General features: G+C 40.0%; 1 protein-coding gene across 1 annotated transcript in view; it reads right to left on the reverse strand.

Moving 5' to 3' along the window:
* LOC128737555 (cyclic nucleotide-gated cation channel alpha-3) overlaps window positions 1–18,456 on the reverse strand; it is a 167,079-nt gene that overhangs the window by 91,481 nt on the left and 57,142 nt on the right. Inside the window, exon 5 of the mRNA XM_053832224.1 lies at window positions 6,242–7,059. Within this exon, the coding sequence (XP_053688199.1) occupies window positions 6,242–7,059 (818 nt within the window). The remainder of the gene's footprint in view (window positions 1–6,241; window positions 7,060–18,456) is intronic.

Below are 18,456 nucleotides of genomic sequence, written 5' to 3' on the forward strand. Positions count from 1 at the left end.
ATTTCCATAGTTGGAATGGTCTAGAAAAGCGTTTGAAAAGGGAATATTTACCTCCTGATATTGATTACCAACTAGAGGTGCAAGCATCTGCTAGGTTACAAGCACGAGGGGAAAAATTTTGCGATTATTACCATGAGATACAGAGACTTTTTCAATCTATGGAATCTCAGCTCACGTCCAAACGAAAATTTTAAATAGTATGGAGAAATATGCGACAGGATTTACCCCCTACAGAATTATATACGGACATGAAATTGTTACGCGTGGCGAAGAGCATAAACGCGATTGTGATACCAGAATAATTTCTAATACTGAACGGGATGAGCAAAAACAGAATCTAGACAAAAAAATTTACGAAATAGTGAAGAAAAACATTCAGAAAAGCTATAATGACAATAAGCTTCGTTACAATTTAAGATTTCCTATAAAATCTCCAATTTATGAGGTAGGACAGCGCGTTTCCAAGCGTAACTTTCATCTCCCGTCTGCCGGTGAAAATTACAACGCAAAACTTGGTCCCGCGTATACCCCGTGCACAGTTTTATCGCGGCGAGGTACAAGCTCGTACGAACTCGCTGATGAAAATGGTGAGAATATCGGAATATTCTCCGCCAACCAGGTCCAAATTAAAGTGAATCGCTTGTATTAATGAATACTTCGTTCCAGAGAATACGGAAATGAGCTCAAGCAGTTAAACTAGAATGAAATTGGAATTAAGATGTATTAGATGTGGCCACATCCACAAGTTATGTTGTTCGAATGTGTGTTTTAGTAGCACAGTGAACTTTGTTTTGTATACCCCCGAGCTTTGAGAAGCCAACTCTTTCACAACTATTCTCCGATCAAGGACGATATGCTTTCATATACAGCAACTTTTTCAATACCCTTTCTAACTAAATGCTTTGGTCAGTGAAATATTATGCCTCTTTGTGCCCATTAGAAGAACAACAGATAAATGCAATCACGTCTCCGATGCCAAATTCTAATGAATGCCCCGTTGATCCTAAGCATCAATATAGGGAGTAATCTATCACCGACTGACAATTTTAGTACTTTTTGCAAATTTTCTAACACTTTTATTTTCTAAATCCTATCAGTTGTTGAGCAATCGATTAGCTAAATAACACTTGGCGTGCTACAGGACCGCGCAACCTGTACATGTTTATTTGTTGGCTATTGAAAGGGGACTAAACGTTGAATATTGAGAGGGTAACAGTATTAGTTAACGGTAATAATTTCTTCAGTTTGATATTGGAAGGTTAAGACAGATTCCTACCATTGCTATAATTCAATTTAGGGAACAGATGAAGTGTCCCTCGCGTAATTATTTGTTTAAATTATTGTTTATATAGTTTATTATAAGAAGATTGCGGAATTTAAATCAACACCGGAGCTGTTTTCGTGAGGATTTGCGGTTAACTGTCGTTCGTGAAAATAAATTTAGAACAATTTATTTTCGAGGGAGTGTGGGATAATGTAACCGTTTGAATTAGAAGCTGTCTAAAACAACGCCGCAATCACCTGCTCCCGTTACAAAATTATCACAGGGCAGAGTGTGCCATAATAATCGACTAACTGATATACCTGATAAGGTTAATAGAGGCCGTTGTCGATCAAGACAATACGTTAAACGGCAAGCGATCGAGGGCAGCATCCGCAATCTACATCCAATGTTCCGCCATTCCAATACGATCATTTGACTAGTGCAGCCGTGTTGCTAGAGAGCAGAGTGGGCATATTACTTGCCATATCCTTTACACCATATGGATATTGAGTCAGGTAAGACTTATCAACTCCATTGGTCCCACTCCAGAAATAAAGGTGAAAGGACATTAAAACTAACTGACCGTTTTATACGGTAAATACAGGACCCAACATTCTCGATTATTAAGCACCGGCTGAAACAACGACCGAGACGATCGCCATCTTCTTCTACGACGCGTTCGCCGATGCGCTTGAGGCCGAGGCAACGGAACGATCAGTCGGCTAGGTGGCCCGAGACAGATTCATTACCGCGCGGGATGCGCTTCACTACATTGGACTCCTTGGACGACGGAATCTAGGCGACCGAGGCTCGTTGATGCACGTGGCGGCGAGCAAGGCCCGCAGTTAGCACGTGGCGGCGGTTCGTAGGTGTACGGCAGAACCTCGTAATACGAATAGAGCGGTGAACGTCTTACGGGAAGAAGTTTGGCCACACGGACGCGTGTGCGACCAGAAACGGCAGATCCAGCATCGATAGGGTGAGAAAGTAGAGTAAGCTATAATTCGCATGTCATTAGTACTTAAGATAAAGTGAACCACGTGGTTAGGTTAAGTCAGGTCAGAATACCCCGAGAATAAATTGCATGTAAATACGAAAAGTCTTGCTATGTATCTCCAAACCGTGCCGACCCTGAGACATTAATAGGCCTTTTGGTTTAACGAAGAGCATTGCTCACCCGGCTGACAAACTGTCGGTAGCAACTGTTATGGTCGGGCCATCACGATTTTACAATTTTAATAACTCATGATATCTATGCTACAACCATTGTAAAATTTCTTACTGTGATAGCTAACTTTTCACAATACTGTGAGTTTCAATCGTGTATTCCAAACACTCGTACTGAATTCAGTGACTAAACCTTACAAAAAAAGTTTTCCAGGTGCAATGAACTTTTCTTCAAGAAATGATTCATGAAATACAATTATCGAGATAAATTTTAAAAATGTATAAAGTGTGTTGTGCTGCACACGAAGACTATAGGAAAATCCCCTCCAGTAAGGTGTTTGGGAAGGCTAAGGTGAAATACTAGAAAAGAACTATTTGTAAAGGTCGGGCCACTTGGGTAGTCATGGGCCACCATAATTTTAAGCGCAGAAGCGCAATAATCGCTAGAGAATGTCAGTCACGTAAAATGTGATGAAATAAAGCAAAATTAATACGATAAAAACCTAGATTTTTATTATATTTTCATTGTAGTTGTATACTTTGGAAAAGGCGATTGTAGCAATATTGATTTTACAAGATCGCCAAAATTTCACAAAAATGTAATTTAAAATAAGGTATTTGTACCTATATCAGCCGTTGTTCACGAAATTCATTCTTTTCATGTCTCTATATAGAATTTCAATATGTATGTCTTAGATTTTCTGCGTGGCCCAACCTGTACAACATGGCCCGACTATGACAACATTTTTTGTCTTCACATACAAAGCTATAACTTTTTTATTTTTTAAGCAATCAGTTCAACACTTTCCGGAAATATACCTTATTCTTAGACCTTTGCAACGATGTATTTAGATTTCCAAAATTCCAAAACGTGGCCCAACCACGACGACACTCCCCTAATTAGCTATACATTTTTGCCTCGTCCATGAATCGAAGTTTTGCCCCGTCCGTGAATCGCACTTTTACCCCGCTAAGCGCATGACGGCGTTAGATTAAATTACAGAAAAGCGAAATATATTTTGTAAATTGTTTTCACCGTATTTTCAAAACAGATATGTGACTGATGTATAATGCTGCTACAAATTTCCAACAAGTAATATCCTCCTGTTGATGTCGTATTTGCCGTATAACGAAAAATTACATCAAAACCGCCCTAAAATAACATTTGCATATAATTCAGCAACTATGCTTCGTAAGCAACCAAAGTTTACGTTAGATTTCAAGCTACTTTGATAGCCATCCATGCCAATGTAGTTAATTTACTCGGAATCTGCACCGATAAATCATTGAATCGCACTTTTACCCGCATCGCACTTTTACCCTCCTTACTCTACATGATTGACATTCCCAAATATCAAATAGCAACACGAGTATCCCTCGAACTAGCAAGTATTTTTATAGGGCTTTCCACTTCTTTCGTTAAAAAGCGCCACTTTGACCAAAACGGAGACATTCCCATATACTGCATATACTTTTTCGGAACTGTTTTCTTGCTCGGAAACAAGGCTGAAAAAATATTTGTGCATGTGACGTGACGCAGCAATTCTCAAAGCGAGAAAAATCAGCGACTCTCTTATCAGAGAATAGTTTTAAACGTTTCAGGTACAAAACATTTTCCAAAAGACTTTAGCTTACTTATATAGTAGCTTTCAATCATGAAAATGAATATAAACATGTAAAAAAATATTAATTTGAATTTCTCAATCTGTCAGTCTCATCTCAGTCAAGCCATTCTAACATAACATTTTTTTGATGTCATTAAAATACATATAGATATATCTAAATAGTATTTGATGTTCAAGTAAGATTTGCGATGCTATTAACATACATTTAAAAACAATCGAATTTTCTCAACCTGTATTAAGTCTCGACAAATGCTGTAAAAAATGTACATGAAGAATCGTATTATTACATGCTTACAAGACACTTACGTAGTCCTGCGTCACCTATGCGGTGGTGTCTTGTACACAACCACTCTGATTTTTTTTATCGAAATTTTTAATTTTTCAAAAGATGGGACGAGTTACTTCTAATCCTAGTCGCAACTTTTGATTACAGTTTTCAGATCAGTTATAGATGAAAACATAACAGCGAATGTCGCTGTGTCAACATTTTTTTCTCGTTAGCATTGTCATTGTCGAGTCTAAGATTAATAAGGAGAAGTTTTTTAATTCCAAGAAATTCAAGTTTTTTCAAGTTGATTATTTCGAAAGAATAGCTTTTAAAATATATGTACCTGAGTCGTCTTTCTTGACTACTAACAAACCAGTTGTCGTATATTCTGAACAGCAATATGCGCGATTATCGTCTGCGCCTGTTAATGGGACGATCGTAGAGAAAAACCTGCCAATTTCAGGCTTTCACAAAGTTTTTTATTGCCATAAAAATAAAAGCTTAGTGTTGTTATCTCTGTTATCTCAATCGCGTATTGGAATCAGCCAAAGGACGCTGTGAAACAGCGTATTCAGCCATATTGGATAAATAAATATTCCAGTCGAATCGCCTATGATTGTTTCGGTACGACTCGCGAATTCTGCTGAAACCCCTCTCTAAAGATAATAGCTATAGACGCATTTGCACATTTTTCTGCCACGGTATACCATATGAAATTAATGCAGCATTCTTTCACGTTGCATTTGCAAGTTTCATGCTGGTCGTGAGTTTTACCTGCACATTAAATCGACACATTTGAACGAAATATTTGCATATACAGAGAATATTGTTCCAGATGCATAAAATCAACTGATCGATACAATATGAAAATTAAACTTAAAAGCTATAGCTCCCCGGCACTGGCTTCTGTCTGCATTTCAGTGCTGAACATGATGACGCCTTTTCCACTTCCAGCAACATTACGCTAACCAAAACCAATCGTTAGCCGTTAGTCTGGTACTGGTTTTAGTTTTGGTGTAGTGCATTTTACAATCGAATTCTGATAGTTTTTACTTTAGCGCATGTCTGATTAAAGTAGGTATTACAATATTTTAGGTAAACATATAAAATACATTTCATAATTGTGTCACCAGAACTGAGGTGCCATTTCCATAACAATTAAGCAACAATTTAATATCTAAATGACGATTGTACTGCAATATTTCGTAACATTTTACCAACGAATAGTGCGCAGCAGAATCAACCATTCGTTAAAAACTGCGATTTAGCTATAGAAACCAGAGCAGTTTAGAGGCTTCGCCTCTAGCAGAAAAATGTTCCCAGAGCTTTTTTAGTTCCCTGAAACCCTTCTATGCAAAGAAATGAACCAGCAAATGCACAGTACCCTGCACTTACCAGCCACTAGATACAACCGAAATTCCACTGGGAAACTTAAAAAGGTTGATGACAAAGGCGAGCAGCATTTTACGGCATTCTTGGCCCCATTGTTCCGCCCGGTACAATCAAGGGACCGCACATGCGGTGGAAAAGCCACCGCCACAACAAGGGAGGGAAAATCCAGTTATATCCGCAGCACACAGAGCGAATCAACACTCGTAAGCTAATGTCAATCATTCGATTTTACGATGCCGCAGGCTGCCATTGCGTAGCATCGTAATCATCGTTGGGATTATGTGTATATCGTCGTCGGTTTATTACCATATGCACAAGAGGAACATTTCTCTTGTTGCTATTATTTGCTGCACGTCACCGGCGAGTATTCATTTTTTTTGCTTTTAATCCCATCGACACCGCGCGCGCGGAACGGATGCTCTCTGCATCGAATGGGTAATGACGTGTGGAAGGCATCACCACAATTCCCTGTAATATGTGCTAATACACCAGCAGATATAACAGTAAAATCCCGAATGTACCTACCTTGGAACTCCTTGCGGGCCGCACTGACCGAGGTGACGATGTTGGCCACGTGACCCAGTACCGTCGCAAACAGCATCAAACCGAACAGCAACTGCGCTATCACAAACACATATTCCGCCTTGGAGCGGGGCCGCGGCAGATCCCCGATCGTTGTCAGTGCCAGAGTGCACCAATAGTAGCTCTGCAGATACTGCTTCACCACGTCTGCCGATTCCGAGTCGTGGAACACCCAGTTCTTGGAGCCGAAACCGTTATTCTTATAGATTATGTGATATAAACAACCGTTCCAGTGGAATATAACTAACAGATAGTGTATCAATGAGGTCGAACGGAACAAATTCGGATAGTTCGTGTGCCGCTCGGTGCGATCCATGAAGGCCCAGAACCGGTAAATCTTGACTAGCCTAAACGATCTTAGTATCGAGTTGAACCCTATCGATAAGTATAAAAAATCTAACGGCAACAAACAAAGGCAGTCTATGTAGAACGTCGTCGAGTTCATGTAGTGCTGCCGGAGCTTGGTCGAGTCGGTTTGCAGTACACCGTCCTCGAGGTAACCCGTACGGAAGTGAAACAGAATATCTACGAGGTATAAAAAATCCGAAAAGTAGTCCAGACAGAACCACAGCACAATCGATTCGCCGTTGATCTCCTGAAACGCGAACCGATAGATGATCACCCAGAAGTTGTAAAGGAACGCCATCGACACCACCATCGACCAGTAGTAGCACAGTCGGCCGGCCGGATCGAACACGAACGACCATCGGCGGCCGTTGGATTTGCGCGAGGATGTCGAACAACCGGACCGTCGGCCGAAGCTGGAATGGGACATAGAGAGGAAAATCTTTATAAGTCACTTTTAAGGAAAGAACAAATTATTATGGAATGTGTTGTAGTCATAAAGCAGGTAATGTACTGGCAGTTCGGAGTAACTATACAGGTCTTTGTTGAATGACAATCTTTGTTGAACACGCTCTGTTGAAACGGATATCCCTCTTGGAAAGCAGGGCACTGTAGGGCCTGCTACATCTCCCCCTCTTAAAATTAGGTTAGCCATGTTGGGAGTTTTGATTCACGGGTAGAACATTATAAGATAGCTTCCTCTTGATCGGATAGCTTCAACACCAAGATGGAGCTTCGTCCTCTGCTTCTTCAATAATCGAAACAAGATTCGAGCCAGACGTACCTTCCACCAAATTTGTAGTCTGTTTTTGTATTTCTTGCCGCTGTATTGCTGTCGTTTAGACGTTTCTTCATCGCCATTTCTGCATATGGTTTTAGTCTTTTTGATAGTTTTGTCATTTGTTTGGTCTTCATCGTATTTTAGTTTGTTTTCGTCATTTATTTACATCAGCTTTTCACCTACTTGACATCACTTTTTCGTCAACAAAAAGACGCTGGAGAGGCAGCAAAATGACAGCGAAAAGATGCCTTTTAGCCGCATCTTCGCTGTCTTCTATTTGCAGTCTTTTCGTTGTTGTTATGTAGACTTTTAGTTTTTTTTGTTGTTTTTACGACACGCTTTCGCCGTCTCTTTGTCTTCTCTCTGTCGTATTTTTTTCATCTGTTCATGGTTGTTTTGCTACCTTTACATAACATTTTGGTCGTCTGTTCGTCAGTTTGTACAGTTTTCGTAGCTTTTTTAGCGGCTTTTTGCCGTTATTATCGTCTTTTTTGTTGCTGTTTTAGCACCTTCATTTTAACATCATCATGTTATACATTTTCTTCTCGTTTTTTGCTGTGGTGAATGAAAGGTGATGAAAACCTTTTAGGTACCTTTTTCCGTCCTCCTGTTTATTGTCAAGACAACCTAAACTGACACAAAATATGATCATTAAGATTGTCGCAGGGGCCTTTTAAACTAATGTCCTTCTGGCATGTAAAAAAGACAACGAAAATTTTGTTTACTATAACTGTCGTTTCGTCATTCTTTGGTCGTCTTTCCGTTCTACATTCGTCGTCGGTTTTTGAATATTTTGTCATCTTTAGACACTTTTTAAATGTTTTTTTTTATCATGTTTTTTTTATTTTTGTTCGTTTTTTGACGACTTTTACCATTTGTCGCTGTTTTGGTGTCTTTTCGTCGACATTTTGTCGGTTTTTCGTCGTATATTCATCAAAATTTTCGTCTCTTTTTAACATGTTTTGTCGAGTTTTTTAAGCTTTTCAAATGTATTTTTAGTTTTTTTGTCGCTGTCCTGGTTTCTTTTCGTCGTCATCATCATATTTTCTGTGTTATTTCTTTCGTCTGTTCGCCCGTCGTTTTGTGACCTTCATTTTTGGCATTTTTCGTTGATTCTGATATTTTCGGCAGCTCTCTGATGTTCTACTTTTATTATACTATATAAAAAAGGTTTATGTCGTTATTTTTGTGGTAATTTTGGCATCTTTTTGTCTTCTTTTCTTCTTTGTTTATTGCCATCTTTTGTCATCGTTTCAATATTTTACCTTTGTTATACTGTATAACAAAGGTTTTTGCGGTCTTTCCGTTCATTTCTCATGCTGTTTGTTATCAAGACCACAAAATCTGTGTTTTTACTGTCTTCTCGTCGTTTTTACGTCGCCTCTCTGCCTTTTGCGTATTTTTTGACAGGCTATTTTTTTCTTGTTTTACCGTTTTTTATCGCCTCTTCATCGCCTTTTCTACATCTATTCATAGTTATTTCGTAGTTTTGTATTGTCTTTTATGGCATTTTTGCTGCCGCTCTGCCGTTTTTATCTGGCGGCTTTTCATCGTATTTTTGCCGTTTTTGTCTTTTCCCTACCTCTTCTTGTTTTCGTCATTTTATTATTGTCTATTAGTAGCCTTTTCGTCGTCTTTTTGTTGTTTTTTCGCATTTGTCGTCTTTTTATCATCTTTCTACCGTGTTTTTGTGTTATTGCTTTGTGCCGTTTTTGTCTACTTTTTTTATTGTATTGGCTTCTTTTCGTCGTCATTTAGTCGTCTTTTCTTCATTTTTTGTCATCTTTTCATCGTCTTTTGTCGTAGTTTCGCCGTTACTAAGAATAACTGTATTCGTTACTAAGAATACTGTACTGTACTGACAGTAGCAAAGGATTTTAAAGTTCTTACGCACTTTAGAAGTTATACTGGGAATTATCACAAGGTACGAAGAAATTTAAATGAAAATGTTTCGCATTTTGCCATATCCCAACAGGCAAAATATAAGTGTGAATATACTACATTCAGAGAGGGAAAGCCTGAATGCTATCAACACATAAAATGGTGAAGAGTTCTATCTGCCGTTTAAGTGAGAAATGCACGTTCATATTGACAGTATCATAGCATTAACGTAAATCTATCCTTTTTAACTACTCATTAAACTAGTAAACTATCTTTACTATTCTGTTCGTTTCTTTCTCTTAGATGAAACCCACAAGAAACTTTCATTATTATTCACTTATATGTAGCGTCCCGTGAGTTTTGTGGCTGAAGGAAATTTTCAATCATTTCCCTGAAGTTTATGAAAATCCGTAGATACGAGCGGATCAAGTGCTCGTTCGTAGAAAATTCTTAAATCCGTAGAACTACAAATAGATCCGTTGCATTGGATTTACGGCAAGAGGGCAATCGGATGTACTTGATGCTGGGTTAACGGTCAAGGGTATACTGGCAGGTACCGTTGTAGATTGAAACTCATCGAATAGGGTTTCCTATGGTAGTTGCTCCGTCCCTCCCTGAGAAGTACCACAAGCGTAACGAGGGTGCATTTGATTGACATACGACCTCACTAACTTGGATTGTCCTGCAGTGCAGTGTCTAATGCAACGATGTAGTTTACAGAAACCTTTCGTTAGATGACTGGGCCAAGAACCCAAGACACGGCATTTCTGCAATACTGCTCAACGTAGACCAGGTCAGCTTCTCCGAAGTTGCGTCAGATACCTCAACTCAATGTCGACGATTGAACTGCTCATCTTATATGCGATTCTTTTCAGTCTGTATTACAGGATCAGGCGTTTTTTGCAGTTCAAACGTGTTGCGCACTGATCTTCCTAGGAACGCTTCAGCTGGAGATGTTGATCTCGAGGTTCTTGGTTTGGAGTAGTGCGGTACACCTATAGGGCCGTGTGCAGATACTACATTGTAGTTTAATCTTCTCCTTATCTCAGCTTCTTCAGGCTACGCTTGAGGAATCCAACAAACCGTTTGACTTGGCATTGTTGATGCAATTACCCTATGTTGCTGATGGTGCCGTCGAGAACTGCTTTCGCTTCAGATTCCATGTGAATTGAGGCAATCACGCAGTCTTCCTCCGGTTGACGTTGGGATAACATCAACCGGGATAGGAAGTCTTATTTACTAAGTTGGAATGCCATCCTAGGACAAAGCCTGATAAACAAAGTTTCTCCAACTTACTCGGTTGTGGACTACCGCTCTCCAATTCCTTGGACATCGCCAGTATTCTACTCTCCGCCAGATCTCGCTCCACCTGCTGTAACAATCTTGCTCGCTGTGCCCTTGATCGTCTTGTTGGCACCGGTTTTGAAGCGAACACAATCTTTGCAGGGTAGCTATCCGGCATTCATGCAGCAAGCTCTGCCCATTGTATCCGTTCAGCTTCAGCCACCTTATGAATACTTGGTTTGCCATAGAGCTGTGCAAGTTCATGGTTCATTCTCCGCCTCTATACTCCGTTCTCCTGTATGGTGTTGAAGATCTTTCTCAGCACTCATCTTGCAAAAACTCTGAGCACTCTCAAGTCCTCCTCGAGCATTGTCCACGTTTCATGCCCGTAGAGAATAATCGGTTTAATAAGCGTCTTGTACAGGGTGCTTAGCCTGTTCGACCGCAATTCCTTATGAAGCCTATAGTAAGCACGACTTCCCCTGGCCCTGATCGTCTGCCTACGAATCTCTCGGCTGGTGTCATTATCCGTTCTTACCTCAGTGAGCCTAGGTAGACAAACTCATCGACTACCTCAAAGTCATCGCCGTCGATCATTACATGACTGCCCAAGCGGCGTCGGTCGACCTCGGTTCCGCCGTTTTGCACCCAATCTTTCCTGCTTCGCGCTTTAGTCTGGTGTACTGTTCAACCGCTGCCACAGATGTTCTGCCGATAATATCCATGTCATCGGCAAAGCAGACGAATTGACTGGATTTGTTGAAGGGGACAGGAAGTCAGCTTTTAATTTGTCCGTTGAAACATGTTGAATGTGAAAATCGCCTACAACAGGAGTGTCAGGGGCCGGTTTGGTTTGTAAGCTGCTGCATCTACATTGATGCATCCTCGGACGAACCAAAAAACTTCACATAGAGTTTCTGGGATTCCTCCATTCCTCGCATAAGAATCGTGTCCAGGAATTCTGCAGATGATTCGTAGAGAATCCTTGCTCATATAAACAATATTCTTATATGAGAATCCAACAGTTGACTCCCCTGGATACCACGAACTCGGTAAACGAATCGCGTTCATTGTGAAGAAAAATATTCGGGATTCTAAAAGCATTCCTGGTGTGTTAGTTAGTGATAGTACTCAGGTAGAAACGGAGCTGCTTGTCATCCTTCAGGATTCTGCTTGTCAGGAACTCGACATGAGGGAGCGCAAAACGGTTAACGTAAAACGTAACGGTCCAGCGTTACGGGACACAATTATTAACTATTTTTACTGTGTAAATTGGTTCTTGTTTCACCAAATTTTTGGCAAATAGCTCGTAAAATTGGTGACCTTAAGGGACTTTATTTTCCAGTTGTATGGCAGAGATTTGGTTAAATAGGAACTGATTTGTGTGGAGGGCATAGTGCCCCGTAACGCTGGAATGTGTCAAGTGGAAAACATGCTCAGGCACACTTTCGAGAGCAACATAGAGGCTTCGATCGTGCTCCTGTCTGGTGCGACCAGCGATGAGGATGTCGTCGAAGTACAGCTTGACTCCAGGAATTCCGGCCACCATGCCACGTTGGAATGCGCCTAGTGCTAATTTGGATCCAGCATTGTAATGAAAAATCAGAGGGGTTGTGTACAAGACTCGACCGCATATATAGGTGACGCAGGACTACGTAAGTGTCTTTGTAGTGATAGCAGCACGTTCCTCCGTTTGTAGTGATAGTAGCATGTATTCATGCTTGTAATCATTCGATTCTTCATGTATACATGCTATATGCAACATATATACATGCTACATGCGTTGTATGGAACATTTATCAAAGTAATAACATTGCATACGTTCAATTCTCAAAAGATTGTACATTTGAAAACAATTTAACAAAATCAAAAACACAAACTATTGCTTTCCTGCTACCTTACTGAAATTAAAGATTGTTTTTATTACCCATGGTTCCCCACGTTGAAGGGATTTTACCGCAGGCTTTCTTCTACTCAACGTTACAACAAAGCAGCGGAGAGCTGTGGGTCTCACAGCAGCTGTGAGATTCAATTTTTTGTAGAAACTTGCTCTGCTGCTGTGTGAGCATGAATTCTTTTCGGCTCTGTTTCATTCTACCATCCGACCAGCGTTGAGGAGAAGCCAGTTGAGTGTTCCGTAAATATCTCCCCTTTGCAATGGGGAGAACTGAAATTAGATGCTCTGCGGGCAGCAGAGAATAGAATGAAGCTTCTCCATAGAATGTTTTATTTCTTAAATTTGGTTGATCATATTGAAACTAATAGATTGCAACAATGCGGAGAGGTTCATTCTGTATCGATCATAGTAACAGAAATCGATGTTGGCTTTTTTATCCATTTTTTCCCCAATGCTAAACAACATATAAGATTCTGCAGGATTATGTGTTTGTTTCGACGATATGCCTAGTAGCCGCAGTATATTTATTTGATGGCGACATGTTAGCGCTTGCATAAATAAATCACTACTATGTTTTACATACGTGCACTTTACGAATTTAGTAATTTCAGTGCGGTTACAAATTTTAATCCTGCTGCGACGTGGAATTTCCAAGAAAAATATAATCTGGAAAAAGGTTCGGACAAAATTTTCAGGGGCGGCTATGTGCCAATGTTAATTGCTAATTTTTCGGCCGTAAATCAAGAACGAAAAATAATGCTATCGAGAAATTGTTACCATTAAAAAACTTTAAAATTGATAAACAAGAAGAAAATATTAAAAAATAAATCTCCATTGGGTAAAACCTAGTTTATCGATTTTTCATTGGGATTTTCTAGACAGCGATGCCAGGTATGTAGTTTCATAGCTTTACACAGTTTGTTTGTTTTTATTCCTGCGATAAAATAGTGCATTTTATTAGGACTTGTGATCTATTTTTGAAATTTAAAACGAATAAATTAAATGATAATTTTTTAATAATTTTGTTTAAAGAAACTGCCCAAAAATGTAAGTAAAACGAAACAAGGATCAATACAAAATATGGCTACTGCATCTCGAACTTCGTTCTTATGTAGTTATCGCTTCCAAATTTATGTTAACATCATAATTCTCGAACAATTCAGCGTTAAGCTTTATAAACAAGATCATTTCCAGCTTCTCCTTGGACAATCTGGTACGGGTTGGTATGAGGACTTGTCCAAAACCGCTAAATGCACGTTCCACGCTCACTTGTGTACACGGAACGGCAAGAGCAATACAAGCCAATCGGTAGAGGTCTGGATCTGTCAATTTGTTTTCGTTCCACCAGTTTAAGATATTTGTCTCCAAAGGAAGTCGTTCTACAACACAAAATTTTCGCAACTTATTCGCCATACTTTCACAATTAGCTGTAGATTCAAAATTTTTCTGGAGCATCTGTTCAAGTCGACTTATTTTACAGGGAGGTTGAGACGTTGACGCATTACACGGATCCGAAGGCGCTCGAATCGTTTCGAAAGACCCGGTTATTTCTTCCATCGCTTTCCAGGATTTAAGAAGTTGTTCCTTAAATAAAACTCATCAATAGAACAATGCAAATTAGAAAAAAAATAGAATCAAGACATCCTTGGGATATCAATTACAAAATTTTGATATTCATATGATATTTTTCAACCTACCATTCCTCGGTTTTGTTGCTCTTCTGTCAAAAAAGGGGTACCTATATAAATAATTCGACGATCGAGGAAGGCAGCTCCTAAGAATGCATCATTGTCAAAAAGACTTGCTTCTCGTTTTTCCATAGCAGAGACAAGCTTTGCCGATAAGTCATTTCTTATTTCCTGTAGCTCTAAAACGAGTTCTTTCCACATTATAAAAAAATCCCCGTAAACAATTTCCCTTTCTTGTACTTTTTTAGTGACGATGTACACAGGCTTTAGAGTAACGTGAATTAATCGGCAATTTTCCCAAAATGTTTTATCAAATTTCTTTTTTAACTTATCTGGAAGCAATTCAATAATGTATTGTTCTTGCTGTATCAAACAATCCAACATTAAATATGTATAACCCCATCTGGTAGTACAATCCAGGAAAGGTAGCTTTTTCTTGTTCACTTTAAAGCTTTGCTTATAGGGCTCACTGCGGATAATTTTAATGAGCTCACGGGCCTGTGATATTTCTTCTTTTGTATTGTCTCCTGAAATTTCCTCAATGACAACCAGGTTTAACCCATGGGCACTACATTTCACCGACCGCAGAATTGAATCCAGTTCAACAGTTAATGTTTCAGAAACTTCCTCTGGTAGCTCGTCATCATCCGTGGTATTATCATCTTGGTTGTCGGTCATAACAATGTCGTCCAGAGGAGTTTCTAAAAACTCGTGCTCTTGAGCTGCGATCATTAATTTTACAAATTTGAGAACATTGCTACCAGAGTCTGTAGTAGTTGAGTAGAGCTGAGAAAGTTTTATAGAAAATCTATCCAAAAGACCTATAACTTCTTTCTCAATATATTTGGCGGTGTGCCTATCGGTTGTTTCGACAAGACCTAACGTGCGGGTAACTATCTTGCCATTGGCAATCATTTGCAGATTGACACCAATGACAGAGCGTCCCAGACGAGTTGCGAGGTCAAGCTTTAACGATACCAATTTGTCAGCAACCTCACGTTTAATAAAATCAACGAATATTTTGTTAACCGATGCACAAATTCCAGACATATATTCTGGTGTCATTGCAGGAAGTTGCAAATTTGTGGCAATGGGATCGATCAATCCACGAAAACATCTTTTGGAAAACAAGCTCAAGGGATAGTGGCATACTGTTATTAATTCTACACAATTTCGGAGAAATTCTTCTTTGTTTACAAACACAACCAGTTTTTGCAGCTTTTTCGGAATCTCAGAGATTATGCCAATATCTTTTGCGATCTTGGGGTGCTTAAAATTAAAATGCCGCTCCAAATTGTAAGCAGCCATGTAACGTAGAACTGTATCGCATTCTGGTACAGTACATTTCATTGCAATAATCGTTCCATTTTCGTCTTTAACTTCTACAAAATAACTACGAATGTTAAAAGGCTTACGAGCTCTCGTTTTTCCTCTTTTAGATCCGACTGATGACGTTGAACTGCCACTATTGCTAATTATTTTCAGTTAAAAATCAGAAACAACATATTATTTGAAAAGCATAACTTACTCCATTTTGTGATGTTGAGCAAAATGTTGAATCACAGCCACTAAAACAGTTTTAATCCGAATAATTAGCTAATATTGCATTTGCTCAGTTAACTGAAGAGCAAACGTTATGCAAAGCTCTGGCAGAAATAGAGCGAGAAGAAAATCTTCCAAGCACGCACCAACACAGTTCGATGAAATATAAATCCCTTATGGACGTAAGCCGAAAGCTGGCACAAAGAAAAACAGCAACGCAACTTCGTTCGAAAGAGCATGACGTCTCCGTGACAGTGGGAGCATATAAACTTCTCTTCTGCATTTTGCCAGCAAAAGCTGGAGAAAGGGAAAAAACCCAGAGTATGAAGGAAACCTGAAATTTTACCAATTCAATCCTATTTTATCAACAGCACATCTTTTCACTACACTTCTAATGAAACGGCAAGCATGCGTATTCATACAGAGCCGTATTATAACCGAATACTACAGCTGTAGTAGATTTTTCCAACACAGATATCAAATTCGCCGAGGTTTAATCGTCACGCAGTAAAGAATTTGCGATCTGTTGGGACAACGAACTTGTGTCATTTTTTCTGGCACACTTCCCTAACACAGACATCAAATTGGGCTAGGTTTAATCGCGTTCGTAAGAAATTTGTTGGTACGAGGGGGCTTTGTCACTCTTTCTGGCATACTTCCCAAGCAAGGACATCAAAATGGTCAAGTTTTAACCGCGGTGTTAAGAAATCTTGTTGAAATGAGGAAACTTGGTCACTTGTTTTGGCTTACTTCCCAAGCACAGATATCAAATTGGTATAGGTTTAGATCATCGTAAAGAATCTTACAACCAATCACGAAGCGAGAATTCTGGTAAAACATAGGTTCATTATTTTCAATTTTTCAATAGTTCAACATCAAGAATCCATACTTTTCTCCTTTTGGGTCAATTCTTAGAAGATTTTCCGATCGATTGGTGTAAGAATATTGAAAATCGATCGGAAAACTGCTGAGCTTTTAGCGCTCAAAACCTTTCATTTTTCGTGACGCTCGCATTTTTCGATTTTTTGGAATGACACTCAAAACTTGCCGTAAGACGTAGTCCTACGTCAAAAGTTCCACGATGTACATTCACGGCATTCAGCCGTTTCATCTCCTCCAACGATCGCTTCGAGTAGTGGGCCGACACCAGATCCGACCAGAACACCGCGTCTTCGCCCTTATAGTATTTCTTGATGAACGACGCAACTTCCGGCAGGCACTTCGTACTATAGCTTTCCCCGTTCACGGCCAGTCCGGAGCGAAAGAAGTGCGACTTTGACATACCCTTCACGCTGATTGTCAGCCACAGCAGCACCTTCTTGGGGACCTTGGCGTGTGAAATGAACTTCACCTCGGAGCTCACTTCCGTCATGGGAGAAGTAAAATACGAAGTGCCCTGCCAGTCGTTGCCATCCAGGGTGAGATAGGTCTCGTCGTCCATCACCACCGCCACTTCGCGATTCGCTGGGAAAATCGTCTTGACCATCTTATTCAGCCGCTGCCGCTGCGTCATTACCTGCAGCTCCGAGATCAGTGGACGGGACTGCCGCTTCCTGACATATATGTCCATATTCGCCAGGTGCTTTTTCTCTGTTTGGCCGGTTGCTCCGATCTCCCGGCCAGTCGCACGCAGCGATGTAGCCATTTTTTCCTCGGTCTTCCTCTTCAGCATCCTTGTCGCTCAGGGGCGTCGGCCGTCCGGAACCGGGCTTTCTTTCGATGCTCTGATTGTTGTCCAATACTGCCAAGATATTGTAGAACGGCGTCCACAAAGTGAACTGCTGCAACCGCTGGCCAGGGATTCCATAATTTTCTCACTGCGCTGTCCGCCGGATTTGTACGGTTCTTTAGGTTTTCGATCTGCTGCTGCTGCTTCGTGTAGAATCACGTTCTTCAGATCCGCAACAGACATTTTCTTTAGATTTTAAAAGCGCATGATTCTTGAGCGACTACAAGATGCTTCCAAATTTTTCTCTTGTCGCCAATTGTTGTAGCCAGAACTAAGTTAATGGACTGGTAGTTCGGAGTAACTAAACAGGCCTATTTTCGAATTAACCTATCTTGGTGGGTGGTTGACTAACGAATAACAATCTTTATTGAACAAATTAAACTCATATCCGTCTTGGGAAGCAAAATAGACACCTGCTATAAAATAAATCATATGAACACGGCTTTTAGTTTTTAAAATTATATAAAACAAATCTTAACCGTCCTACCGCCCCTCCATCAATTGTAGAACCATCGTTTCAAAAAAATATTAATATTAATACCTGTCCGCATTTAAAGGTCAAAGACTAAAACACGAGTTTGGTCATATCTTAATTGTCGAGTTCGAGTGAATTTTCCCCACGCTTTGAAATTGAACCAAATCCCAACCCTTGTTTTCACTGTTAATAATAATAGTTATTATATTGACGTCATAATTTTCCAATCGCCAGCATACCTAAATGTATACGACCCCATGTTTACAAGGCGTCAATTAGCTCGATAAGCTAATTATCACCTTCATGCTAATTAAAACCGCCTGGCACGTAAATCCGGTCATACTGCGTTTGTCGCATAATGTTACCAAAAAAGACAAACAAGAAAACAAAAGATTACTCCGGCCTGCCAGCCCGGTTCCATAATAAGCGAAACTCAACACCCTTGGCGCGGGCAAACAAGCAGTCTGCCGGTGGCCTTTCGCCTTTACCGTAACCCGTGCATTATGTTCCTTTCATTTATTTTCCTCTCTATAATG

This window comes from Sabethes cyaneus, chromosome 2, assembly GCF_943734655.1.
Source record: "Sabethes cyaneus chromosome 2, idSabCyanKW18_F2, whole genome shotgun sequence".
In the NCBI taxonomy this organism is placed as follows: Eukaryota; Metazoa; Arthropoda; class Insecta; order Diptera; family Culicidae; genus Sabethes; species Sabethes cyaneus.